The 27,405-nt window shown below is 39.7% G+C and overlaps 1 protein-coding gene, 1 long non-coding RNA gene and 1 other non-coding gene across 6 annotated transcripts; 2 read left to right on the top strand and 1 right to left on the bottom strand.

Annotated features, from left to right (window-relative positions):
• Positions 1–3,614: 3,614 nt before the first annotated feature.
• Positions 3,615–3,733, top strand: LOC148678971 (5S ribosomal RNA). Its single transcript, XR_015940764.1, has one exon. It is a non-coding gene; the product is annotated as a 5S ribosomal RNA (ribosomal RNA).
• Positions 3,734–4,116: 383 nt separating this feature from the next.
• Positions 4,117–21,443, bottom strand: LOC148678972 (uncharacterized). 4 transcript variants are annotated; one of them, XM_088638192.1, is made up of 18 exons: positions 21,253–21,443; positions 17,895–17,945; positions 16,519–16,563; positions 16,140–16,220; positions 15,822–15,899; positions 13,754–13,798; positions 13,293–13,370; positions 12,705–12,761; positions 11,523–11,567; positions 10,837–10,914; positions 10,496–10,573; positions 9,913–9,954; positions 9,347–9,439; positions 8,753–8,830; positions 6,832–6,915; positions 5,862–5,894; positions 5,629–5,701; positions 4,117–5,495 (listed from the first exon to the last, which is right to left on the bottom strand). In XM_088638192.1, the coding sequence occupies exons 1-17, from the start codon at positions 21,368–21,370 to the stop codon at positions 5,649–5,651; spliced, it is 1,137 nt and encodes a 378-aa protein (XP_088494318.1). In that variant the 5' UTR covers positions 21,371–21,443; the 3' UTR covers positions 4,117–5,495; positions 5,629–5,648. The 4 variants fall into 4 exon arrangements, with proteins under 4 accessions (XP_088494318.1, XP_088494315.1, XP_088494316.1 ...); XM_088638189.1 differs by lacking the exon at positions 21,253–21,443 and adding an exon at positions 18,817–18,953; XM_088638190.1 differs by lacking the exon at positions 21,253–21,443 and adding an exon at positions 18,607–18,731.
• LOC148678973 (uncharacterized) lies at positions 19,007–25,559 on the top strand. The gene is made up of 8 exons (XR_015939943.1): positions 19,007–19,143; positions 20,030–20,080; positions 21,383–21,436; positions 21,805–21,882; positions 23,742–23,774; positions 24,571–24,660; positions 24,749–24,831; positions 25,032–25,559. It is a non-coding gene; the product is annotated as an uncharacterized LOC148678973 (long non-coding RNA).
• The last annotated feature ends 1,846 nt before the right edge of the window (positions 25,560–27,405 follow it).

Here is a 27,405-nt window from a genome sequence, read left to right on the forward strand (position 1 = left end):
CGTGGGGAAACCCCACTTAGCAACGTCGCGCTTCATCCTCCTCCTGAGGTCCGCCAGGATCCTCTCCTCCAGCTCCCTCGCTCCCCACTCGATGTTGTGCCGGATGAGATTGTTCCTCGCGTCCCACAGGCCTTTCTTTGTCAGGGACAGCAGCAGCCACATCAGGAACTGCGTCCCCCTGTCCAGTCCGGTAGGTGCCAGCCCCAGCAGAACGTACTGGTAACTGAGCACCGCACCCGTCCCCAGGAGTTGCATGGTGTTGTCCATTCTGCCCCACACCGCCTTGGCGAAGGGGCAGCTCCAGAACACGTGCTCCTGAGTCTCCTCGACGAAACACGTGTCCCGGGGGCAATGCGGATTCCTGGTAAGCGAGTGTCTGTAGAGGACCTCTCTGGTAGCCAGTCTCTTGTGAACGGCCATCCAGTTGAGGTCCTTCAGTTCGTTGTCCAGTTCTTTAGGCTGCGTCCTTTCCCAGACTTGTCTGGGAACTCGCAGCCTTTCGTCGGCGACCAGATGCCCCCTCACCTCTTTGTACAGAGCTCTGTGGTTGGTGCAGAGCTCTGGCTGTCTCGTGGCCTCGTACCTCCTGCTCCACTTGACAGCGTGGGTGTAGAACTTTGGTCGCCTCTCTGCCTTGGGCCCAGTGTTTGACCACTGGACCAAGTGCCTCATCGGGATGGAGAGCCACAGCCTGACAAAGTACTGGTACTTGTGGCCGATGGGCTCCCGCAGCGCCCGACAGAGGTTGCAGTAAAAGATGCAGTCGAGTTTCAGGGGGAAATGTGGGACATCTCGACCCCCTTCCTCGACCGGCTGACACATCCGGTTTCTCGTGATGTACTCGTACCTGCCGCCCCAGACGAAGCCGAAGATCATCCCTTGCAGCGCTCGTCTGAGTCTGGCCGGCAGCGGGTACACCACCGCCAGGTAAACCAGAGCCGGCAGGACGTCTGCTTTCAACACCATCACTTTCCCTGTGTAATAATATATATATAGAGAGAGAGATAAATACTGTATATCTTAAGAACAAAATCCAACACCAAAAGCTCTTCATGAGTCATTATATGTTTCCATGTCCAACTGCACGGAGGAGCACCAGGCAAGTCTTCACCAGACAAAAACCTCCAGTGCACAGCACACTGTCACTGTTCTTATGTTCCGAAATTGTGCTTCAAGGAAGTTCTTACTAGCAGAAGGATTTCAAAACCTCTTGAAAAATCTTCATGCTAAATGGGATTATTAAATAGAATGCATTTTGGTAAAACTAATTTATAATGTTCTAAAAAGACATCACAAGGGCCACTTGTTGATGATTTTATACCACAATATCCTAACATCTGTTTTTAAGTGCAATTAATATTTTAAGATTCACATTGCACCATCTGTCAGTTTCATCACCTGCAACTATATTTGCATAACAGACCACTTTGCATAAACCGCTCTTCTGTGAATTTTTCTTTTTCAACAGCTTTAAAAAAGAAGCCCTTTTCTACAAGCTCAGAAACCTCAGCCTGGAAACATGAAGACCCTTATTCAACTTGTCTTCATACTGGCTCTCTGGATTCAAGGAAATGGTATGATTACAGCTTTTAATTAATGTCTGATTGTCAACAGTGATAATTTAAATCCATAGTTATTTATATATGTTTCCTCATGGCAAATTAGTACAGATTGAATACAGGTAATTATTAATGACAAATTATGTCTTGAAATGCCTTCAGCCCGATTTTTGTGGTTGCTTTGTTTTTCAGAATCCAGTGCCCAGATCTCCATAGATCAGTCCCCTGCCTCTGTGTCTGTCCACACAGGTGACACCATTACAGTGCAATGCAGAGCTTCAAAGTATATCGCCGATGACATGGGGTTTTATTTCTTTAAACCCAGACAGGCACCAAAACTTATCATGTATGAGCTGTACACTGCTAGTTTCGCTGGAACACGTTACAGTGGTAAATGGCAAAAAGATTCAAAGGATTTCACTTTTTTCATAAGCAATGTTGAAGTTCAAGATGCAGGGATGTACTATTGTGGACAATACAAGCGCAGCCCATCATCACAGTGATACAGAGCCGTACAAAAACCTTGCATGAATTCACACTGTAGTGAACACAGACAATCCACTACAGTGATTGTACTTACATTACGGTAAGTGATCACATAATGTTATTTTTATGTACTTTTCACTTTGTGTTTTTACTTAATATAATGTCTGGGAAACAAGATAGCTTAAATGCGCTGTTTTTGACCAAATGCTCTGTCATCTTATTTAATAAGCAATAAAAACAGAAGCAAACTCAAGAAACTAGAAGTTATTGATATTTTATTTTGGATTATTTTGTATGGTGTTTATATAAAAAATCTTATTATTTTTCAGGGTTATGTTAATGGTTACTTGGCAAAACGTTCCCATAGTTCTGAACATTTCTATAGTTGTTGGTCACCAGTAACTTGAAAAGCCTAAGTTTATTTGCTGGATTGACTTTGTATACTCTAGAGTAATAGCTCTGCCAGCGTTTATATATTATCAGCAGGAACAGCTTGTGTTTTTTGTATTGTGAGCTACTGTGTATTGTGTCTTCACTGTGCTCTGTAAACAGATAAAACATGATTGGTGGGGAAACAGCGTCCACAGTAGTATTGTATATATGTTTAAATATATATATAACAGTGCGCTCCAGTCTTAACATCTGAGGAAAAAAATGAAGACGTCATAACTTAAGAGAAGTCCTCATTGGTTGCAAAAATGACCAATTTTAACGAAACATGAAATATAATGAAACAAGTTAAACAGTGTTATTTCTCACGGCCATAAAATCAGCCACACACAAAAAAAAAACCCTTTTCAAGCTACGCTGCGTGTAAGTTTAAATCATCTACCGGTGGTGCGTGGAACAAACGAAAATGTGTAGGCCTATGTTTGTTTACAGTCTGAGTAACGAGCAAAACAAAATCCCGGACAATTTTTGGTATTTTATAAATCCCGATCAGACCGATATCTTAGGTTTGAAAAAGAGGACGTCTGGTCATCACGTATTAGTCAATGTAGCTGACAAAATCGCTGGCTGTTCTCCATAGATATAGTGCCCTATTTAATATCCTTATTTAGTATTAGTAGAATTGAATTGAAATTGAATTTAGTGCTCGTGCAAGCGAACGCGGTCCCCCGCCCCCCCACAAAGTGCGCGCTCCGGGTTCCCTCTCGGGGCCCTGCAACACAGCGGAAGGGCAGCGAGAAGGAGCCTCTTGCTCTGACGCCGCAAGGCCACAAGAGGGCGGAGGCGCCGCGCGCTTTATGTGCTGAAATAAACACGCGACAGCCCCGAAATGTTTGCAGTGTGCTGTGCACTGGAGGTTTTTGTCTGGTGTAGACTTGCCTGGTGCTCCTCCGTGCAGTTTATTTGTCCTGCTCCAGTGCGGGACAAGAGCAGGGCCAGGCAACTGAAGGGAGCACGGGAGCACAGTCGCACAGTCGCCAACATCCAGGCACGCAATGCGATTTGGAAAGCAGCTCCTTTCCAAAGAGTTGCACACGAACGATCCTTGAGTCCCGCTCGGGGGGCACGGAGCCCCCGCCACACACAGCTTCAAGTAGCGAGTCAGGCGCCGTTGCTTTCGCTTACGGCCACACCACCCTGAACACGCCCGATCTCGTCTGATCTCGGAAGCTAAGCAGGGTCGGGCCTGGTTAGTACTTGGATGAGAGACCGCCTGGGAATACCAGGTGCTGTAAGCTTTTGCTCTCTCAGCCAGCAGGGATCGCTGTTGGTGCCGTAGGCTTTGGAAGGAAAAACCCTCGACTATGGACATTTATTTTCCGGGGTGCTCACGAAAAGACCAAACATTTCAATCTTCCCACTTTTGTTTCATTCAGCAACACTGACTGGCACACAGTATCACGACGGTCGTCCACTTTCAAGGCATGCCAGTTCAGAAAGAGAAGCTCCCTCACATCCCTTCAGATGCACAAGAAAAATGATCTATAGCCTGATCTCTAAAGATGTTTTTTCGGGCCTGTGTGATATCATATTTAAAAAAACGTTTGTAAAAATAATATTGAAGCTGCCTCTAAATCTGCAATTGAAGGTCAGTCAATAAACAACTCGTTTTGCGTACAAATATACATACATTCATTTATAACCGATTTCGTTCATTGAGCACGGATACAACAGAGGTACAGCCATTCACTATTTGACATTCCTGCACTGATACAGAACCCAACAATCAGAAAACTGGTGAACTGTCTTTAGCATTAGCATACAGTACCAAGACCCAGAGCCCAAGGGAAAACTCTCTTTACAGAAGACAAGTCTAAGCTCTGAGAATTGGGTTACACAGCAGAAGACCCAAATTACAGGCTCAGAGGTTTTGATACAGAGCCACTCCTGTTGTTAGCTAAGGGTCTGATTCTGCAAGTCTCGTAGAACGGATCTCATGTACATCAGAAGCTACCTTTTCTTAGCCATTGGCTGAATACATAATGTGACAGATAACAGACAAGTCCTAAACATGGAGGGTTGTAAGAGCTTACACTTTGTCCAACTTAAAGCAGGAGGCTTTTCCCAGAAGAAATAATGTAGCTGGGTTAAGGAAGATAATTTGAAAATGAGAATGTGGTTTAATTGGAGCTTATCCAATATAGTACTGAGGCTCCCATTAGAAATAAAGGGTAACCTTGATAATAATCCCAAATAATTCAAACTATAGCAAAAAAGACTCACTTTGAAAAGGGAATTAATGTCCAGAAGGAGTAGTGTAATTAGCTTGAAATACTTATAACTAAAAAAAATACAGAAATAGTGTCATCGACTCCTTTCAAATTGTGGTCCTATCGAAACCACGTAATTTGCTGCTTCGGGGTACATTGTTTTACTCTTACTTCATGCACTTCAAGTTGAGCATCAAACCTTGATCTTCTGGTTGGATTAGCAATGTGTTGCATGCTGGTAAGAACTCAGTTTCAATGCTGGGGTATAATGACTCATGAAGAGCTTTTGGTGTTGGATTTTGTTCTTAAGATAAACAGTATTTATCTCTCTCTATATATATATTATATTATGAGTGCAGGACGTAAGGTAGTCAGGTTACATTGCACTACAAACTGGTACACACACACACACGGGCAACAGACTGAACTACAAAGTCAAACTGATGGAGTGTGAGAAAAACAATAAAGGATTACTGTCCCCGGACAGAGAGCGGGAGAAAGCAAAAGTCAGCCAGACCACCAGGGTCAGACAAGCTGAAAGATCACAATTGAAGTACCTTGTCACGAGGTGAACATTTAACGTGTATAAGCACAAGATTGTTTTTTGTAGGGCTTGTGCTGCAGTAGCTGTGAAACCCTCATGCTGGGTAGAAGTCTCTACTACTAAGTTGAGGAGGCTCAGGGGGGTGAGAGCCAGTTGAACCGCCTCTACAACAGCTACAGCCAAACAGAAAAGCTGAAGGCTTTCCACAATGCTGCGGCCCGAGAGGTCCAGTCGGCACAACAGAACCTGAGTGCGAGGGGATCATGAGAAGAGAAGATAAAATACAGGCCCATTAAAACATACAACAATGTGGGTTTTAGTGGGTGAATCATGCTGACATTAAAACAACATTAACAGCACTATGTGAACTTCTAGTTACCTGGTCTGAGGACAGATCCATTAACATTCCGCTGTGGCATTTATACCATGTTTCAAAAGGCAGAGAACAACATCTAGAAACAAAGTGATACAGAAATGAACAAAGGGGGAAATATTCAGAACATGTCTGAAGGATCATTAATTTCTACTTCTCACAGATTCTTTGTTCATTTTTATTATAGTTCATAGACTTCCTTTTCAAGATGTGTTAGAGTATTTAGCAAGATTTCTTACCGCTTCTTTCCTGCTGTTGCTGCGAGGAAAAACCTGCATCGACAAAAGATCTGTTAAGATAGGACTGTTGCTGAAACGGGAAAAATTCTGGGTAATGAAACATATTTAGCTGCCGGGAAAGGAAGAATCCCCAGAATTAAATCTGATGCTCCTAAAATGGTCCTACATTTTGAAATTGTCTTTAAGAATTGAAAACAAAGCCAGTAATCTTCCCTTTTTCCCTCTTGAATTCATTCCTTGAGTCCTGGACTCTGCCTGTCTTTTCTCATTTCCATTCCAAATCAAATGTGTTAGTTCAGCTACATTTTAAAACTACTGAAAATAAAATGTTGTTAGTCAGTTTTGAAGTAATAGAACAAGATTAGATATTGTTATGAAAAATGGTGGCTTGAGTTAAATCAGGACAGTAGGATTTCAGAGTGTAGACGCAGTCTGCATGACAGATGTCTGCAGATCATTCATTAAGAAGTGATAAACAATGAAGTGTTTAGTAAGCTATAAGGGACTCGCGATTTTAAACTAAACTGAAATAAGGTTCTGCTCCTTGAATTTCTGAAACTATCTGCTGAGTGCAGAAAACAATTAAAAACCAACCAATTTGCTCAATAAGTGTAAATGACTAAGAGCTTGCTTGGATTGGAAACTGGAAGACGCAGAGGTACTAAGCTTGGGAAATAATACTATCTGACAGCCGTGAGGACATGGAGCAGTGGGACTTTGTTGATTGATTGATTGATTGATTGATTGTCAGAGTGCTGTATTGATTAACTGGCTAGCTGACAGGGGAGAGGACATGGATTTTTTTGGGGTTATTTTTCCTTAGCTACTAGACACCATTGTCTTTTCAGTCCTAGTAGAATCTTACCATGAACCTCTCAGAACCAGTATCATTTAATAATAAATATTTAACAGATCTAAAATTATAAGGAGTCTTTCCTATTAATAATTACACTGTAGCTAAAAAAATTACCCGTTATTGACACGTGGTGGTCTAGAGGATGAATGCATTCTTCAAAACCATCCAAGGCCCTTTGTATCCAACAGAGGATATATTCTTGAAGAAAATGAGCAAGAATAGATTCTGAGTTAGCAGAACAAATGGGCAACAACTCACTTAAGATCTATTAAACATAGGGTATGTCTGTAAACACGGTGGGCATTAAAATGAGTACAATATTTTCTATGAAACTGATCACAATTGGCAGTAGAACTGAATAATTAAAATTATGGCACAAAAGAAATACTCTAAGATCAAATTAAGAAAATATAATAAATGTGATCCAAGAGTCAGATGATTCAGGATACATTACTATAATGAAAGTCTCATTGACAAATAAAAGTTCCTTTGAGATCTTGAATATGATCGAATATTCGAATTTCTAGTCAAAGTCTAATGCTTGAAGATTCAAGAGGATCATTTTATCAGTACTAATACACTATGTGGCCACTAAGGATGTTAATGAACAGATGTTTGGGTGGAGGTCAAATTCTAATCTAGCACTTCTATTGCCTGTGCAAAAAAGCTCACTGAGCACCATGCTGTACATTCTCTCTAGTACCCCTCCCTCCACCCTAGCATCACCGGTCAGAAATCCTCCCTGGGTCGTACCTCATAAGCAAGGGGAGATGTGTCAACACTGAGCTCCGGCCATCACGGTCATTTCCTCAGCCAGGAGAGTTAAAGCCAAAGTACTAAGTACTTCAGCTTGTTTTGTTCCAACAATTGTCTCCATGATGAACTTGATAATTCCCTGTATTTTCTCAGTACGTTTCATTCCAAAGGATCCCACAGGGCTTCAAATGCACGAGGGGACTCACTTTTTTCACCACAGAAGTGTAGCATCCAGCTAGGTAACATGTAGCAGTGATTACATGCCAGCTACCCAACTACTGCGATGATGTGAGAAATTCGTTCACTGGTTGAATCAAGGAGGAACGTCAGATGTGAAGCCAAATATGGGGTTTAGCCATGAGACTTGAATCCAGTCAGAACCTCGTTCTGAAGGACGGTACCTCCTATAGCATGGTGATCCCTGTCACAGCACTGGGGTGCTGGACTAATAGCAGGTCATTTTTCAAATGTCAATCTGAGATCCTGAAACACTTGGTCTTAATCCAATCCCCATGCTAAAGACTACTTTGAGCTTTTATGATCTGGTCTTTCTAAATTTTCCCCCATCATTCAAATGGTGAAGCACTTGCTTACTTAAGTAGCCGATCCACTGTGCAGTGGTCCCTGCTGCATGTCACCCAGGCAGATGCTGCACTAAACAGGTGAATGGCATTGTAACAATGTGCCACTGCAGGGACAAAGCCATTGCAAAAGGGGCTGACGATGTCCCTGTCATCTTGATTTACCCTGATGTGAATGAATTGAGTCCCCTTGTATGTTTATAGTGCTTTGGAATCCTTTGGGATGAATGGAGTTATGTAAATGTAAGGAATTATGATTGTCCTGTAAAGCCAGGCTAGCCATAGTTCCTTTGAATGTTAGTTGCAGAAAAGAGATGCTTAAATGTATTATCATTTTTCAAAGTCTAAATAGAATTTAGACTTCAGAGAGAATTGCCTCAATTATCATTAACAGTGGATTTAAATTTTCAATAAAAGTGGATTTGAATTAAAAGCAAACGAGTGATTTATTAATGAAGTAACTTCACATTTAATTTGGGAATTAAATCCTTCCATGAATGATGTGTGACAAGTTTATAACAACTAATCACCCAACTGTTTTTTTGAACAGCAGAAGTCAGAAGTTTGAAAATATGTGAAAACTTCAACAAGAACATGTTGTAGTAGGTATGAAACCTCAGTTTTACACAATAGCGTGGCAAAAGTGGTGTGGCTTCTACATTTGTGCATGTAAACATATAATTTAATATGGTTTTTACCTGAGTCCTGAAACACGTCAAGCACCATGGGTTTGAGGAAGTCCATCGTTCTCTTAATAATCAAATCAAGTATGCATCCTGGAAAGATATTACACATAATGCCAATAAGTGTAATTACAATTTAGTGTTTCAAACATAAAAATTGACCTAGCATTTCTGGAAGTGCAAGGAAATCTTGTATGCACTCTCACTCACACAAAGAATGCATTGACTCAATTTCACGCACAAAAGAATCAATGAAACCTTCTTGGCATTACACAAACATCATCCTTATTTATCACAAAGCCACTGTGCTGGATAAGGATCTAACAGGGAGACAAAGCTGGAAACAGGGTAGACATCTATCCTTCATGGGAGCTATGCCTTTGCCTATCAGGGCATGCACGCACACACGAGGACACAGACAAAATCTACAGACACCATTTAATGTAGCAAGAGTGCCTGGAGAAATCAAGAGGAAACCAGAGCACCTGGCAATACCCCCCCCACAAACACAGGAATAAAATACAACACAATAGTGCCACATGTACAGTAGCATGGAATGCCTCAGTAATAAAATGCAATGCACACTTCTGTGGCCAGAAAACTGCTTACCTGTAACCAAGTCAGTATTATCTGAGTCCTCCACTATGTCTGCTTCAAGCATACAGTCAGCCACTGCCTCTGTCAGCTGAGTAACTAGAAACTCTGTGGAAAATCATTCAATAGGCAGGAGGTCACAAAAACAAGAAAAGAGCAATAAAGAGAAAAATGTACTACTTGCATGGCTTAAGATTCTTCCATTGCTTTTGAAGATTGTGGTTACAAATAAATGTATTTTTAAAAAAACAGTGTACAGTTGTGCTCTTTTCCTTTATCTGTGGATTTTCTATTCAAGCTTTTTTACATCATAATTCACTTGATTTTAACTGGATTATCATTGTATGTAACTCAACCATGGAAGAAGTTCAGATGTATCAAGATGGTAAATATTTCATCATTGGTTAGAATCCTGAAAGCATTGCTAATACTACACAGCAAGTTACAATTTCTATATCACAGATGATGTTTTAGGAGGTTGTGATAATACTGATAATATTTTGTTTTGTCTGGGAAAGTGGCTTTACTAAAGATTAAATGGAAAAGTAAGAAGGCATTAAGGGCTTTAGGGAATGTGTTACCTTTTATTTGGTATTCTTTGATAGCTAGTAAAATCCCGATGCCTAAAAAGAAAATCAAATGACATTGAAATTGCAGTAAGACACTATCCTAATATACCATACATGTATATAATACAAGATTGCAAAGGAACAAGTAAAGGTTTATTCCATGCTGAAAAGAGAAGAAAAGAAACACAACGTCTTCAGCATGGAATAAACCTTTACTTGTTCCTTTGCAAAAGGGCCTGACTTCAGCCCATAAAGACCTTATTACAGTAAATTCAGAACCAATTGGGAAAATGACTGGGAACGTTGCAGAAAAACACTTGCCACCCAGCTAGCAGCAGCCTTCTAGACAAGCTGGAGTTCATTCACTTTACTGTGAGACATGCAGTGCCAGCTAAAAGGAACCACTAAATCATGGATTCATTTATTTAAACTTGACATGCACTGACGCCTCTACAGCCTTCTTATAGGCAAAAGCTGCATTTATATGCAGTAGGAAAGAAAATGGTTGCAATTATCAGGATAATTCAGTGAAGTCATTCTTGATAAAACACATGTATGGTGTGCATATCGATTATATAAAAGTAAAAGAGATCACCATCATCCTTTACATCCTCTGTTAACTCTGCTTTTATGCACTGCATGGCATTCTCTCTCCCCTCATTCCTGAAGCATTCTGCAAGAAATCAATGATGCTTTACTTGGAGAAAGTACAGGACAGAAGCATTGAAAACTCCAAAGCATTCTTCCCTGAGCAACAGGCTCCAGCACAGAGGACACATTTTTAAAAATCCAAATATTTTTATTCAGCGTATGATAGTGGTTCTTAATTTACAAAAACATGGATGCATTTATTCACTACTACATATATATTTAATTAAAAGAACATTTTTGATGTGCTTGATCTGCAAGGCCGTAATTCTGAATATTGATTCGTACCTTTATAAAATTCTGAATTCACTAGGTATTCAACTGCACAGTCCCAAAGGGTTTGTTTCCACTGAAGTTGTGTGCAAGCTACACACAAAAAAAAACAAATGTGTTAATGTCCTCCTGGTTTCAGTTTAAATTAAATCCTTTATTCAAATAATGGGTGTTTCCTGATGGACACATTATAGAAATAATTTTAGACCGTTAAATTAACATACTTATGCTCAGTGTACACAAGAATATTTTTATTGTATGCAAAATCATTGAGAATTGTAAATGAGTACAACAGTGGCTAACGCATAACAGATTAAATGCATAACTGGAATCAAATAATTTTACAGAATGATTTAAAAAGCTGAAAGCCAAAAAATCGTTTATTATATGAATTGTAACTCTTTGTATTTGACAATGTAGCATAAGATATCAGGAACCTTTCAAACAAAGCAGGTCACATTTAATAGCAGCAAGAACTACTGCTCTATGGCACAGCTCTTTTCATTAAGTTGTTTGGTGTTTTTGTCTAGATTGACTCACGTTTGGACCTACATATTCACTTGGACAACTTCCTGGAGCAATCTGAGTAACATACCAGCGCTCAAAGTTATAACAGCAATGACACTTAAGATTTGAACCCATAACCTTCCCCTTGTGGGTGCAGAGCCCTACCAACTCCTTCACACTGCTTTCAGACTTACTCTCTACATCTAAGGTGATTCCCTGGTGTTTGTCATAGCAGTTTCCTGGAAATAAGATCAAGACAGAAATCACTGTGTGTTTTAAACCATTTAAGGAAAACATACAAGAACAACAACTTAGGCAACCTTCAGAAAGGATTTTGTTCCAGTATCCCCAATTTAAAAGGCTAACAGTTTACCACTGGTCATGCTGAAGACTCCATACTGTGCTATTACTGTGCTAGTATTTCTATTACACATTCGAACAGCAATATAGTACACCAAAGAGGCAGTGAGAAAGGATGTGTCATAGTCAATGGGTTTCCCTTGGAACCTTAATCCACTAAAGTGTTAAACATTGATGTGTGATTTGAGAAATTTCAACCAGGGAAAGTAAAAAATGGAACAGAAGACATAAATTGGACGAGAGGCAGATGTTCATACAAATTTAAATATTTATGTTTTATTATTAAAGTGGATTAAGACCGCTGTTGTTGTAGAACAGCTGGCACATAGTGGTATTAAGACAATTTTAGTAAATGGGCAGTAAGGTGAAAACCATCTGAGAGGATGTTGGAATGAGGGAGAGAGACTTTGATGAGTTTGAGAATAGAAAGAGCTCTTCTACCCTGTGGACACAATAAATCTACCCTTTCGATCTCTTGCCTGTAACACAATGAGGCAATGGTACGACCAGGTGTACCCTGCTTTGTGTGGACAGATGTGTGGTTTATATTTACATTAAAGATGTAAGTGGTAATAAGTTCTTAAAACTGAAGTTAGAATAATTTGTACAAATTATCAAAGTCAGAGACAGTTGAAGAAAGGCCTGGTGTTGTCCGAGCAAATGGATTTCCCTTGGGACCTAGATTATCGCACTGAGAGAGATGTGTGTGAGCTAGTAGTGTGACTGCTGTCTTCTGTTCGGGCTCCGACCCATGAACACTAGCAAACACTCAAAGACATCAAGGCGAGAGGCAACAGGAGACATACTGTACCTTAACAGCTCTGCATAGGTCTGATTGCAAAAAGGTGTATTTAAAAACAAAGTGCAAGATGTAAGAAACATTGTAAGAATTATCAGGATATTCTGGCAACTTTCTAACCCTAATCTGGAAATAGTGCATAAATACTGCTGATCTACCATTTTCTAAATCATTACAGCCAGGAAAAGAGGAGTTAAAAAAAGCTTTACAGTTTCACCTGTCAGCAGTTCAGCACACTGGGCAGCATGCTCTGTTGCTTCATCCAGGAAACAGTCTGCAAGGAAAAAGGCAGAAACTCTGAGAGCCAAAAATAATTACAGATTAGCTACTGGGTCATTCAATATCTGAACTAGTGGCAGCAGTCCACTAGCCTGGATTACAGCAACAGTCCTACAGTTTTTGCTAGTTTCTATGAATCCATTGTGTGCTTGCTCAAAGCCTCAAACTGATTTATTCAATTTCACAAGGACTAACGTGCCAAGCATCCAAGCATCAGGGGGTTTGCAAATGTTTATTGAGTATTTAAATATACAGTAATAAGTCCTGGCTTAACCTGCTTGGTTAAGAGGCTGCCTCCTGGCCATAGGACGAGGAGGGTCAAACACCCATTTAGAGAGAGGGGGTAACCAAGGTATGTCTGAGTTATACATAGCAAGTCAGTAAGAACCATGATTTAAAATAGCTGGGAAATTGGCTGTCATTAACCCTCAGTGATACTTCCTTCTCACCTCTAAAGATGGTTTATTTATTATTATTTCTTTTATCTATAGAAGAGCTTTAAAACAAAGATGAAGGTTATTCATACCTTTAAAATGTTCACTGTCCTCCAGAATTTCATTTCCACACATCAGTATTGCAGTATGGAGCTTACGCTGCAGGCAGACTAAACAAGAATATTGAATTCATGTTTGTGTCAACGACATGTCGTCCTCAGAATAAAGAAACCTAAAATATTAGAATCACTTTTCTTCAGTAAATCTCTCTTGGGAGAAACATATGTAATAATATGTTTAAGCTTTATTATCGTATGCAACTTCAATAAATTCTTTATATTTTGTGGCAAAATAATTTTAGTGTCACAAGTATGCACCAGTGGAGAAAATAAGTACGTGGTTGATAACTGTGCATTCTTAAAAAACAAATGAGAAAGTCGCTGACGTATGCTTTCAAAAGTGTGGAGAAATATATCATCTCACATTGACCTTTATAAAAGCATCATTTAAGGAAACAAACTGTTGTTTTACATCATGGGGTTTAACGACTTACGTCCAAAGAAAATGCTGATTCCCAAACTTTCTGCAAAACAGGACCCTAGAAATAAGTACAAGTAGTAGAGTCACTGTTTGTTGTTTCATATCACTTTGGTAAAGTGCAGAGGGAAAATTACTCAGAAGAAGGTTATAGAAATGAATACCGTTCATCAGAATCCCCACATTTAACAGCAAAGACCTTAAAGTTTAAGATTGTACCATATATCTCATTCACATCATCTCAACCCTAAGCAGCCCAAAGTCAGTGAAACAGGACAATGTGAATCTATGAGGTCTAAATAGAAATGAATATTCTTATGAATATCAGTAATGGCGCAAATCCGGGCCCATCATCCACTTGCACGGATTGAAAATGAACAATCACCCCCGTTCGGAAATGTTCTACTGCATGCGAAGTTCATACCTGGTTAGAATGTTTATTAATTTTGTAAGAATGTTTCTATTGTGAAATGTTGCTTTCGGAAATAAAGTATATTTTGATAGAAAAAAAATCCTTCAGTACTGCTCTATAACATTCAGGAGATCATGGGCATCTCTGTTTCTTTTAAGTGTGGAATTCATCACAATTTTAACAGTTATTTTGCGCAAAATGTTGTGCGCTGGGAGAATACATGTAAAATTTCACTTTCATCTTTATTTTTCCACATCTCCAGGGGAAAAAAGCAACCTTGTCACACATCTGGATTTAGTGTCTTACATTTCTACTTGTTTTAGTTTGTGCTTGACTAATTACTTTTTTCAACAAGCAATACTCATTCGTCACATTGATTATTGATTGATTATTTCATAAACAAAAATCAGCCCCCCGTCTTTCCGGTTTCTGTCATTTGTCTGGGACATATCCCCGCTTCAAGCACAAACTGTTTGGAAGGTAATTCGTGTTAGAAAAGGGCATGTCGGGGCAGAAACTCTCTCGTCTCTTCTTGAAGCGATTGTGCCTAGAAAGCCAGGAGATTTTTTCCCTGGAGCGTCCCGCTCCCTTTAGGGGAGTAACGGACCCCTCGACATTGTGTTGTTCTTCCCCACTGCACCCTCTAAAAAGCAGACCCCCGTTACAGCCGTTTTCTGTGCACTACTTCACGGGAACCTTTCTCTCAATCTTCACTCTCTCCCTGGTGAAAAGCACGCCTCTGCTCGTAAAGGGGCAACAAACCTTCTGCCTTGGCGAAACTGCAGACCTGTTTCCTGCCGCCGTCCTCTCCCCCCACCCCTCCCGAACAGGGTTTAAGACGATTCCCCGCATTTACTTTCAAATCGGGACTTGTTTTTTGTTTTCTTCCGTGTTACCAGCAGGGGCCCGCACGTGGTTATTCAGGGCCTTGTACAGGTTTAACTACTGCAGTGCTCAGGCGAAGGAGCAGCCCGGCCCCGGAGTCAGGGTGTGTGTGTGTGTGTGTGTGTGTGTGTGTGTGTGTGTGTGTGTGTGTGTGTGTGTGTGTGTGTGTGGCACCCGGCTCACTCCGCACAGGCTGCAACCTGCTTCACCATCAGACCTGCTGCCCGACAGGCACGAAAGAGCTGCACGAACATCTCTGCCCAGTTCTTATACCAGACAGGTGTACTTGAAAATGAGAGCAATTTACTCATTTTCAGGATTTGTACTTGACTACGTATTATATATGTGTTTACACAGGCTGATTGGAAAGTAGCATTAACTACATCAGTGCACTATATCTTACCAACAACACAGCAATGGAACTGGAAATTGCATCCAACTGAAGGGAAGCAAGGCATTCAAACACTGGAGTTATCAATTACTGTCACTAGGGGGCACTACTATGACACACTTGGTCACTATGTACTTCTTACTGACCCAGGATTAAATACATTCAAACAACACCGGATAAAGAACATCATAGCAAGAACGTGTAAAAAAATATAAGAATAGCAACAAAGAGTTCAGCCTGTTCATCTGTGGAGATATTGAAAAGAGATAACCAAATCTTCTTTGTGGTTTCCATTTTCCTTATTTACTATATACTGTAGAGAAGAAGAGAACGGATATTGATGAACTACTCCTACCTTCTGAAAATGACTAACGGGAGAGAGAATGTAAAAGTCACCTTTGTCCTTTGACACTTCAGCAGTCTGCATCTTCACACACTGCACAGCGTGCTCCTTAACTCCATGAACAAAACGCCCTGCAAGAAGAAAGACACGTCTTTACAGGGAACATGGGGCAGGAACATTAACCGTCAAAAATAATTACACTTGTGAAACAATCAAACTTAGTAAAGCCAATAGCTGCGGGTTATTCAGCATCCAAATTAGTGGCTCTATACAGCGATGGTCCTGCGGTTTTTGTTGGTTTTAATGAATCATCTCCTGTTTCAGCTGATGAAAGAAAAGTTTGAATAGAATGAAAATCAGAATACATTTACCCAAAAATTCTATATCGCCCTCCTCTGCGTTTTGGGATATACCTTCCAGAAGGGCACTTTTCAGCTGAAGTTGAAAGCAGGCTAAAAGGAATATCAAAACTCCCATTAGTGTCATGAATATGTCCACTTCAGACCTAAAACAGATCGTATTTAAGCCTTGTTCTTTCTTTCATAAAACGTTTTTTGAATGAAACCCATAGATTCCGAAGGCTGTCTAATAAGTGTACTTATTCCAGGAGCTTTAAGACATCAAAATGTTTTAAAAACACACATAAACTGCACAATGAAATATAAAATACCCGAAGTAGCTGAAACACTCCTTAATTTAAAAGCAGAGTACAGTATTGTTTTGTGCTACTGTGGTTTTTAAAATACTTACTTTCAACATCAATTGTAATCCCCTGGAATTCATCAAAGCAATTCCCTAAAAATAAAAAGCAATCACAACCTAAAGTTTTCTGACATTCAGGTAAAGCATACAGGGACAACTACATTGACAAAGTTTAATTAACAGTCTATGGTCACTGCACTCTCAATTGCAAAGGAAAACTATATATCCCTGGTTATCCTGAAGAAGTTATTATTCAGAAAAACTATTTCATAATGACTTGACAGAAAATAAAACACACAAAAGATGAAAGAATCTCGTAAAGCTCCTTTTTTTCTTCAAAAAGAGGGTAAGTAAAGAGTGAAAAAAGCAAAGGAGCTGTAGCTATCAGACCTTTCATTTTCATTCATTTGAAAAAGTAAAACAATAGGTGCCTAATCACATCGTGTCTCTACAATATGTGTTTAATCAATATCAGTGAGTTATTTATATAAAAGCAGATGTTCTTCAGTATTTCTCAAGGATATCATAACAAGCCTTCAAAACTCCTGGAAGAGATGGCCTTGTTAACAAATACACATGTATTAGACCTAATGACTAGTGAATAGCTTTGTTGGAGTTACGTCACAGATTGAGGTGCTTTTCCCCATTAATTGCAGCTTGATATTCATTTTAAACCTCAAACCTCACCCAACAGAGATGAATTTTCAACAAGGAGAAGCAGAAATAGAGATGAACTTTCAACTGCAACAAAAGAGTTTACAAAATAAAGCTCCACTGCTAAAACTGTTCTGGAAATAGAAAGACATTCTTCCATAAATACCAGACCTAAGTCCAGAACTCCAGCTCCTCCCAGAATCAGGACAGCTTCAAATCCTACTGCTCTCTTATCACAGCCTGAGCCTCTTCAATAATATTTGTAAACGTGTTTGTCAATTCTTTTCGCTTTGGCAAGACTGTAATTAATCTGTTGTGGCAATAAAATTATTTGAATCTGAATTTGAATTGACTGAGGAAGAGAAAGGACAGTGACAGAAAGAGCAAAGTGAAGGAAATGCACAAATCAGAGTTTGAGTCTGGGAAATGCTGGTTGGTGCTTTATTTTGCAAACTCCTTTGTTGCCTAACCATCACAGTAAACCCAGAATTAGCACCTGAGCCTTGGGTTACATCCAGTGCTTCTTGTGTGCATGAATGGCTTTGAGCTGAGATCCTGAGAGCTCTCACAATCGTTACGAGAGCACTTGTCAAGTACACTTTTGTGAAACAATTTTTTCATAAATTATAGGAAACCCTGATTTGAAAAATATCTGAACTTTACATAATTCATCTGCGTGGTTTACACGGGTGCAAGGGTGCCGGTCCATGATTCCTTGGACAGGTCCAGGATTCGCGACGTAGCAGGGCACTAAGAGCAAAAATACTTACCGAGAAGCAAAACTAAGAAAATCACACCTCTCTCGAACATTTTTCCTTCCTCTAAAATACAAGGAGAAAGTGCTTTTAACATTGTCCTTAATTAATGGAGCACAAAACAAAGCTTTTGGAGGAGGATGAATCCTAATCTCCCCCACTTCAGGCTGCCATTGTCTTCATATCCTGCTTCTTGCTGACTCATTTGTGTTTTTTTTTTTACCGTCCCTCACTTAAACCCCACTTTCTCCCTCGCAGCAGCTTCAGAACAATAAACAAGAGGTTGCTTCCTGAATAAAAGATTCCTTTTCGGTATTAATTTATACCTGTTTAGTGAATTGGTAACGCCAAGACTCCTTTCGCATTTTTCTCAGACAGAACTTAGCAGACGTTAACTATTCTTATTCTTTGGAAACATTTGCAAAATAAAAAATTGTGAACATCATTTGTAAAAAAACATAGCACCGACTTAGGTTCCTTTATTTTTAAAACCTTAAGTTCATCGCTTACTGTCGCGGTCGGCATCCCTCCCCCAGTGTGTACTGTTAATTGGCTAGCCTTTTAGAGTTTATTGTTATCTGGTGTGTCTTGTTTTGTACTGTTATTTAAACGCTGAGCATCGGGTGTCTCGGGGGTATAGCGATTGCAAGTCCGCAGGTTTAACGTGTCTGTGTTCTGCTTCTCTCCCTCCTGGGATTTGATTCTGTGTTTGTCCCGGACGGATTACCTGGCTTTTCGGGTCTTGGGCTACCTGTGTGGACTTGGCTGCTTTCCCCTGCGCACCGGATCGTAAGCTGTAGCAGCCCAATGCCTTCACAATAAACCTGTGTGGGGTCCTGTTTCCGGGGTCTAAACACCCCCCCCAACTCCCACGGGAGAGCGACTCGGCTCTCGTAACACTTACTCAAAAATCGGTCAAATAAAAAATGAACAGTACCTTTGAGATCAGACAAGTTGTGAAGACAAGTTGATGGAAGTCTCAACTAAAGCTCATTTGTTCTCTACCTACTGGTGTTCATTTATTTTCACTTTCATTTTCTCCTTACGGTTGAATTCCCGTAAATGACCTCCTACTGTATCTGCTGTATTGGAGTTTCATCACTGGGAATCTCATCACTAAACTGGTTGCTAACCACGGGAAAACGTCCTCAAAGAAAGTTTGAAGTGCCAGGACAACGTTTAACAAACACTTCTTGGAAGCTTCTGTGACACCGAACAATGACTACGTCCACGTTTGCCGTAATGTCCTTGGTACTGTTTTCTGGTAGGCTCGGTGTTTTTATGTATTTAAAGCAGAATTTTCTTTTGGTTAGCTTGTATAGCATTTTGAATACCTTTCATAGGTTAGGATGAATCATGGAACCATGTTTAAATTAAAATGCTTTTAAGAAAAAAAGTGAACATAAAACATGTTAAAGGCATTTGTCATTATATATTTATCTTTTTTCATTTATAAAAAAGATCTTTCTGTTATAGTTTGCTGGTCACTATATCTAATAATTGTTGGTATTCTTGGTAAATGAAAGTTTTCAATTCCATTTGAAAAAATTATTTTTCATTTATATTTCCTGGCTGAAGAGATAGTCAGTTCACAGTTGAAACCCTTATTTTCAAACAATTCCAAGAAAGTCGTGTTTGAAAGATGTTACAAAGTGTTCATTAATAGTGTTAATAGTTATAGGTAATAATGTTAATAGTGTAACATTGGATAACAATGTCTTATATCCAGCTTTAGCTAAAAGCATGTCTGGACCTGAGACCAATATTTTTATTGTTTAAATAAAGTTCCAGTCTGGGCACAAGGCTAAGAAAAGGTGTACCTGTATCTAGGGAATAAGAAAAAAAAGGTGACAGGGGTTTGTGTTTTTCATTTCTCAAAGCTTCCTAAAATCTTATCAAGTAAGATCTCATCTCTCTCTATAAATAGAAAATACAATAACATAATCACTGCTCTTCAGTATAATAAAGAGAAACCAAATAACTCCAATCAGTATTATCCATATTGTGTGGTGTTAGTGGTAAGAACAGTTGTGTTTAAGGATAAGGCATTGAAACAGAAATAAAGGAAAGGACACTTTTTTTGTGATAAATGGAGCTCCTGTTATCAAATGTGTTAACATGGTGCTAAGATGCATTCATTTTTTTTACAGGTATCCTGACTGGGCAATGCAGTAGTACAATACCAGTGAAAGAAATTATAGGTAATTATTGATCGGATTTTAGACTGTTACCCTTATCTAAAGATGACCTAACCGAAATAAAGAACAATTCTTCCTCCTCCAAAGACCGTATGTGCAGGACGGAAAACCGGATTGCTCGTCACAGGACAGTTCTCACGGCTGCCTGGGTGCGGAGTCCCCCTGGGATTTTCCTGTCACTCATCTCCTGCCTTGTTCCAGTTGTGCACAATAATGCCAGTCGTTCTCCTGCACCATATTAGTTCAACACCCTGCACTCCCCCGTGACTAAGGCTGCTGTTTATGCTGACATGTTGTGGCTTATTTAGCACTTCTTGGCGCCATGGCAACGGCGTTGCTGGCGCGTCCCACACCAGGGCGTGAATCCACACCAGCGCCTTCCACTGCTCCACCGCCCTCCCAGCTGCTGCCCTCTAGCTGCTTTACTTGGCTCCTGTCGGTCTTGTATCGGGTCAGCCAGGTCTGGGCCCCGCCTCAGAGGGCGTTTTTTGGGATTATATAATTTGAGTTTTATAAATCGCCACCAGTTCACTTTTAACCTCCTGCAGCGATCACCCCTGAGGGCAGAAGGCAGGGCAGGAGAGAGCAAAGCTTCTGCTAGCAGTGCAGGAGGTACAGAGGGAAAGAAAGGAAACCTCCCTCGTCATATATAAAGGGTGTAAAGGTCATAGGTGGAAGGTCAAAGAGTCCAACGCTGGGGGCGGAATGATAACGTCCCTTAAATTCTGCAGATTTAGCTATTTATCCTAACATTCTGCTTGCTTTTTCTACTCTATCCCCACATTGACTAGATGGTATACTGTAAATGATGTGCCAATATAAATACCTAACTTTTTCATGGATAACTTCTTCAAGCTTCATGTTTCCCAGCTTGTATTTACGTATTTATATGTCATATTTTTGCCAGGTGCATGTAGACCTCTGCAGATACTAACATTAAAGGCCATCTGCCAGGTGTTTGATCAGTCCTGATTTTTGTCCATTAATTAGTTCTCAGTCCACATACAGTACTTTGAATGCCTACCGCCTGCAGTTTAAGTATTAGACCTAACAATTTAGAAGTACTTGCATCCAACCTTTCCTATTTTTCAATATATACAGTATGCTCTGTTTGTAACTCCTACTACTCTTGCTTGTTGAACTAATTCTTAGCAAGATAGTTAAGCAAGGCCTACCTTTCCTAAATCCATGTTTATCCACTCGTCTGGTCTGCCGTGATCCCCTGGGACAATCTGGCTGCAGACTGAAACTCAAGACAGTTGTAAGAGAACCAGCTTTACACATGAAGTGCATCTTATCTTGCAGCTTGCATGAAAAAAGAATGCAGTGAAGCCTCAAGACACTGTGGTCTGAATCATGGTAAGGATGGCTACAGTCGAACTAGCAGTTTTTAGTAAAAATGTAACCTACTGAGATCTTTGTGTAATGAATAAAATAACACTACTGATTTCTTCTGAACCAAAGGCTGAACATGCTATGAACACATTAATTACATGCTATTTAAAGTACATCTGTAAAAAATCATTTGTAGCCTTTTTTAATCTTAATGCTACTGTATAACCTATAATAATATGTAAAATATATTATAGATTATATAATAATGTACAGTATAACCTTGAACTCCTCCTTTCTCCCTGCCAGGTGTATTACAGGATTAATAGCTGATATAAGTTTGGACTGGCATGATACCCTATATTAAATAAACAAACGTATTTTATTTTTTTCAGAATGCTATACAGAAGAATGCAATGATGGGATTAAAGTTTGTTTAATGTATGGATTTAATTTACTTTATGAAAATTCCAGTAAGTGAATTTACATTATTTTATTCTCGCATTTCAGCATCGGCTTAGCACAAAATTAAAGAGTACCTCATGGCAAAAACTGCCTTTTAATATATTGCTTTTTTTTACTTGGCTATTCTCTTGTCAGTTCTGGGATGTTTTCAGGCTGAATATTAATCTGATCAGTAATCAGGCGAATGTGTACTACTGCGTGTTCCCTAAGGAAGACACTGATGTTATGGCTCTGTTCTGAGCAGTCCTTGTACAGCAGAGATGGAAATGTAAGACACACGGAATAAATAAATAAACTGAATAAATCAACAGGATCTGAAGTTTTTTTCTCCGTTGATCTCCCAGATGGATTAGGTGGGCTAAATGGCATGTCCTCATTTGTAACTATTTTTATGTTCCAAAACAAACAAGCATGAAATATGAACTCGGATCTTTCCGAGTCAAAGAGTCAAAACAGCAGCTGTACCCAGTAAGGGAAGAACTGCAAAAAGTGCCCAACAGCATACATAACAACAGGGACAAAGCAAAGCCTGGGAACTACAGACCCATCAATCATAACCCCTGTCATATATAAAGATATGTAGAATGAAAAGAATCTGGGGTGTAGAAAAGGCAGATCCTGTTGAACTCATTTCTTAGGTTACATTGCAACAACAGTGGCAGATGCGCACAGAACTTAAGGAGGCATAACGTGTTATTCCTGAAACTGAGAAATGTAGGTGTCAAACACATTGAGAAGTGGTCAAACCACAGAAAACCGCAGCACTATGGGTAGCTGTGTAATTAGAGAAGCACCAAAGAGAAAGAGGAGGCACATCTTTATACAAAGGGTTGTAGGAGTCTGGAAGAACATTCCCAGCCAATTTGTTGAAATTTATATCCTGGCTTCTTTAATTAAAACAGCTGGATGAGATCCTGGGAGCAACTAGCTACTAACTACCAAACAGGCTAAATTACCTATATTGCCTCATCTCTTTTGTAACTGTCCTTATGTTCTTAGAGATCTGTATTAGGTCTGCTGCTCTCTTCACTTTATAGGAATGACTTTGATTTTGGAATAGTTAATAGACTTTGGCACCAGGTCTTTGGATGGCAAACTATAAAAGGCATAAAGGAAAAAAAATCTATCAGACTCTATTCATGACTGGATAGACACCTGGAAAATTAACTATAAAGAAACAATCAGGTAAAAAAAACGTATTCTGTACATATCAGATGGGTCATTGAAGTAGAGGAGTTCACTTACAGGTATAAAAGAAGCTAGGAATTATGTTCTTCTCTTTCCACTGGGTAGAAGTGAAAAAAAAGACAACAAAAGGGCTATGTTTCAGAGGGAAAAGTAATATTAAGATTATACAAAGCACTATTTACTCCTCACTTCATAAACATGCTCTGTACCCTGTACCCCAGTGGAAAAAGGATTTTTCCAACTTGGAAAGATGTGTCATATATGGAGAGGTCAAAGAAACCGATTCTCCAGTCTCGAGAGGTGGATATTACAAGGGGATTCTTGATTCAGGCCAATCAAACTGCTTCTTTCATGCTCGGCTGCAACACAAGCTGTTGTGGAGACGACTGGAAGTGAACTGAGGAAAGGACACTCTCTTTAAGCAAAGTCTGGTGTGTGTCTGAATCCAGGTGCCCGGCCTGCAGGTGAAAACGCCAAGACATGACTGAGTGAGATCCTCAGGTTAATAACATGCTTTAGTAACTTGAACAGTGTGTATGTTTTGTTCTCTGCCGTGCAGTTCTTTATACAACATACTTGCCATATAGAACATTGTTAGTTATGCTAGCAGCAGCAGAAACAAGAATAGTTCTAGTATTGGCACTTGTACCAGTTTGTTGATCTTTGTTTTGCTTTGAAGGTTACCACAGGAAGAAGGACTTCTCTGTGTACGGTAAAGTCTGATCTTTTGAACTAAATTGTTTTATTATATTTTTTACAAATGAAGCAGAAGGAATCCAAACGAGCCATTTTAATGTGGAAAGACAATCCGCACCAAACCTGTGCAACAGAAAACAGGAGCCAATAAACTGCTGTGGTTTTTAACACGTTAGAGCATTAATGTTTAACCTGGTGGCTAAGGATCACCTTTTCCCAGAAAAGCCACCAGGCAATTGAACAGAATCTGTAGAACACACAGCAGGAGGGTCAGTGGACTGGGCCTGGGCCTCACAGGTTTTATCAGTAAAATCTGGAAGAGTGTCACTTAACAGCTCAGGCCTATCTTCCTAAAACCATATCTCTTGATTAATACTCAGAGACACCTACCACATGACCTACTTTCACTCTGTTGAGATGATGTTTTCCATTGTTTTCATTGTGATGTCATCACACATCAAAGCACTTTGAGAGGAGTGTCCAGAAATGATCCGCATAAGTCTAAGGAATTAGAATAATGACATCATATGTGGGATGCCCGGGCCTTGCATACCAAGCCAGACAAACGCTCTTGACCAGCATTCATGTGTGAGAAATGCTTGTATAGGAAGAAAGGAGCTGCATCCCAGCTATTACACTGAATCCCATTTTGACCTTAATCTCATGAAATTCAGAGTAAAATATTGTCTTCATTTTACACTACACACCATTGGTTTCAGTCAGGTACACCAAATTCACCTTAGTACCAGGATGTGTACGGGTATCCCTTTATATAAAAGGCCAAACCATTGAACCTATCCACTCTTTCACAGATCTTGTAGAATGTGCAATTGATCAGTGCCTTGATGGAGTTAAGGACGCTTCAAAACGTCTGAGGACAAATTCTATGCAGTATAAATCAGGTAAGGTTTTTTTCTTTTTTATCTTGAAACACTTATTATTGCTAATTATTTTGAGGCTTGATTATTTTGGGTTTTTTTTTCTTTTTAGGTGCTGCTGAGTCTTTCTATTCCTGCCTTAGATCCGTGAGAGAATGTGTTTATGCTCAAAACATAAAGGATGAGCTGTGAAAGGTACTGACGGCATTACAGCTTTGTCATTTTAACTCTTTGTAATTCGTAATTCTACGTTTTGATTCATTTCTTCTCTTATTTTAGAAAGAAATAATATGAGAAGTAGCTATTTTTTTTCTTACTTTTACGTCCTTTAATTAAACACGTTCGACCGCTACGGTATATACTGTATCGAATATTGTGCTATTTCATTGTTCTAGGGTTTCCACAGGAATGAACGAAGTGAATCTTCTCAGGGTGGAGAAAGCCACACCGGGCTTCACAGGGAGATGACTCATTATTTTAGACTCTTAACTGTTACTGTCATGCTCAGGTGTGCATTCTGATTTCACTTTATAATTTTAATAATTTATTGTTTCCTCTGAAGAGCATTCTGTTATTTGCTCCTTGTCTCTGACACAGGTGATTGCCAGTCTTAAACTATAATGGGATAGTTGGGAGAAATTCAGAAGCATGTACAATACTGTGTCATTTAAAAAGGTACTGATAATAATTACATGGGGTTTGGGTTTGAAATATATTATTGCATTACATTACTACAGTTTGTTACTGTACTTATGTTCTGAAATAAGACATTGTGGGTGTTTTACTTAGCTGAAAAGTGCTGCAAAATAGTTCCCTGTTTTCCTTCTCAAAGCTAACACTATGTTATGTGCTGATGAACTGTTTTGTGAAAGTTTGTGATTTTATTTTACTGCGTTAAAAAATAAAAAGGAGTTATTAAATAACACAGACCTGGATGTATCTCCAGCACTGCCCCTGTTTCACCTCTGGGTCTCAGTGCCAGCAGGAATAGTAAACTGCCTCAGGCTTCTTGTGCTGTGAGCTCTTGACTACAGTATCTCACACTTTTCACTGAATTGAAGTGTCTGCTCTTGATGAAGGCAGAAACCTTCAGGCCTGTTTGTTTTTCTTTTTGTGATGTCAGTTAAATTCAGACAAATGCCCGGTTGACTCTATTGAGAGAAAAAAGTTTTGATTGACAAAACCCTGACAGGCTTGTCACGTTCCGTATTAAAGCTTCTTAAAGAAAAAGACAGTGAAGGTGGGAAATTAATTTTTCACCAGTTTAAAAATTTAAATGGGGGGTGAAACACATTGTTTCTACAATATCAACAGGTTAACTTCATATGTCCCCAATGGTGAATAAGCATATGAGGACACCTGGGCGTTTTACTGAATCTAAGGAAGAATTACATATGTTACTTTTCTCCAGTCACTCTGTAAGACAACTCCAGCAGGAAGTCTGTGTATTTGTGTCACAGTCCTCTGGCCCACACAGGAAAATCCTCAGAGACCAAAAATACCAGTTACACTTTTTGCTTTATAAAATGCAAAATTGACAATGGTGACATTTTCTGTTCGTATTGTTTTTCATCTTTGTCTAAGGCTGTGGTTAATGTCTAAATTGGATTAGACAGAAAGCTATTAGTTGGGATGACCATATTTTGGTTTTCAAAAAAGAGGATGGGGGGGATAATTGACACATGCCTCCAAAGTAATGAATCTTTATAACTTTTTCTAATAAAAAAACAATTTAAACTCTCTAGTTTTTTTATTAAACTTCTTAGTAAACTTTTAAACAGTTGCAAGGTTGCTATATCTGTTCCATAATGGCAAACGAGGAAAAAACAAAAATATAGCCCATTTTAAACTTAGTTTTTTTTGTTTCATTTTAACACAACAAAAGTCTTAACATCTGAGGAAAAAAATGAAGACGTCATAACTTAGGAGAAGTCCTCATTGGTTGCAAAAATGACCAATTTTAACGAAACATTAAATATAATGAAACAAGTTAAACAGTGTTATTTCTCACGGCCATAAAAAACCTTTTCAAGTTATGCTGCGTGTAAGTTTAAAACATCTACCGGTAGTGCATGGAACAAACGAAAATGTGTAGGCCTATGTTTGTTTACACAGTCTGAGTAACGAGCAAAACAAAAATCCCGGACAATTTTTGGTATTTTATAAATCCCGATCAGACCGATATCTTAGGTTTGAAAATGAGGACGTCTGGTCATTACGTATTAGTCAATGTAGCTGACAAAATCGCTGGCTGTTCTCCATAGATATAGTGCCCTATTTAATATCCTTATTTAGTATTAGTAGAATTGAATTGAAATTGAATTTAGTACTCGCGCAAGAGACCACAAAGTGCGCGCTCCGGGTTCCCTCGCGGGGCCCTGCAACACAGCGGAAGGGCAGCGAGAAGGAGCCTCTTGCTCTGACGCCGCAAGGCCACAAGAGGGCGGAGGCGCCGAGCGCTTTATGTGCTGAAATAAACACGCGACAGCCCCGAAATGTTTGCAGTGTGCTGTGCACTGGAGGTTTTTGTCTGGTGAAGACTTGCCTGGTGCTCCTCCGTGCAGTTTATTTGTCCTGCTCCAGTGCGGGGCAAGAGCAGGGCCAGGCAACTGAAGGGAGCACAGTCGCCAACATCCAGGCACGCAATGCGATTTGGAAAGCAGCTCCTTTCCAAAGAGTTGCACACGAACGATCCTTGAGTCCCGCTCGGGGGGCCCGGAGCCCCCGCCACACACAGCTTCAAGTAGCGAGTCAGGCGCCGTTGCTTTC

Source organism: Lepisosteus platostomus, chromosome 1, assembly GCF_059453375.1.
Source record: "Lepisosteus platostomus isolate fLepPlt1 chromosome 1, fLepPlt1.hap1, whole genome shotgun sequence".
NCBI classification, from domain to species: Eukaryota; Metazoa; Chordata; class Actinopteri; order Semionotiformes; family Lepisosteidae; genus Lepisosteus; species Lepisosteus platostomus.

Coding starts and splice junctions, on each gene's coding strand:
- LOC148678972 (XM_088638192.1), bottom strand. CDS start 21,370: ATGCACTTCATGTGTAAAGCTGGTTCTCTTACAACTGTCTTGAGTTTC. Junction 17,946..21,252: donor TAAACATGGATTTAGGAAAG/GTAGGCCTTGCT, acceptor CTTGTATTTTAG/AGGAAGGAAAAATGTTCGAG. Junction 16,564..17,894: donor TTTCTTAGTTTTGCTTCTCG/GTAAGTATTTTT, acceptor TTTTATTTTTAG/GGAATTGCTTTGATGAATTC.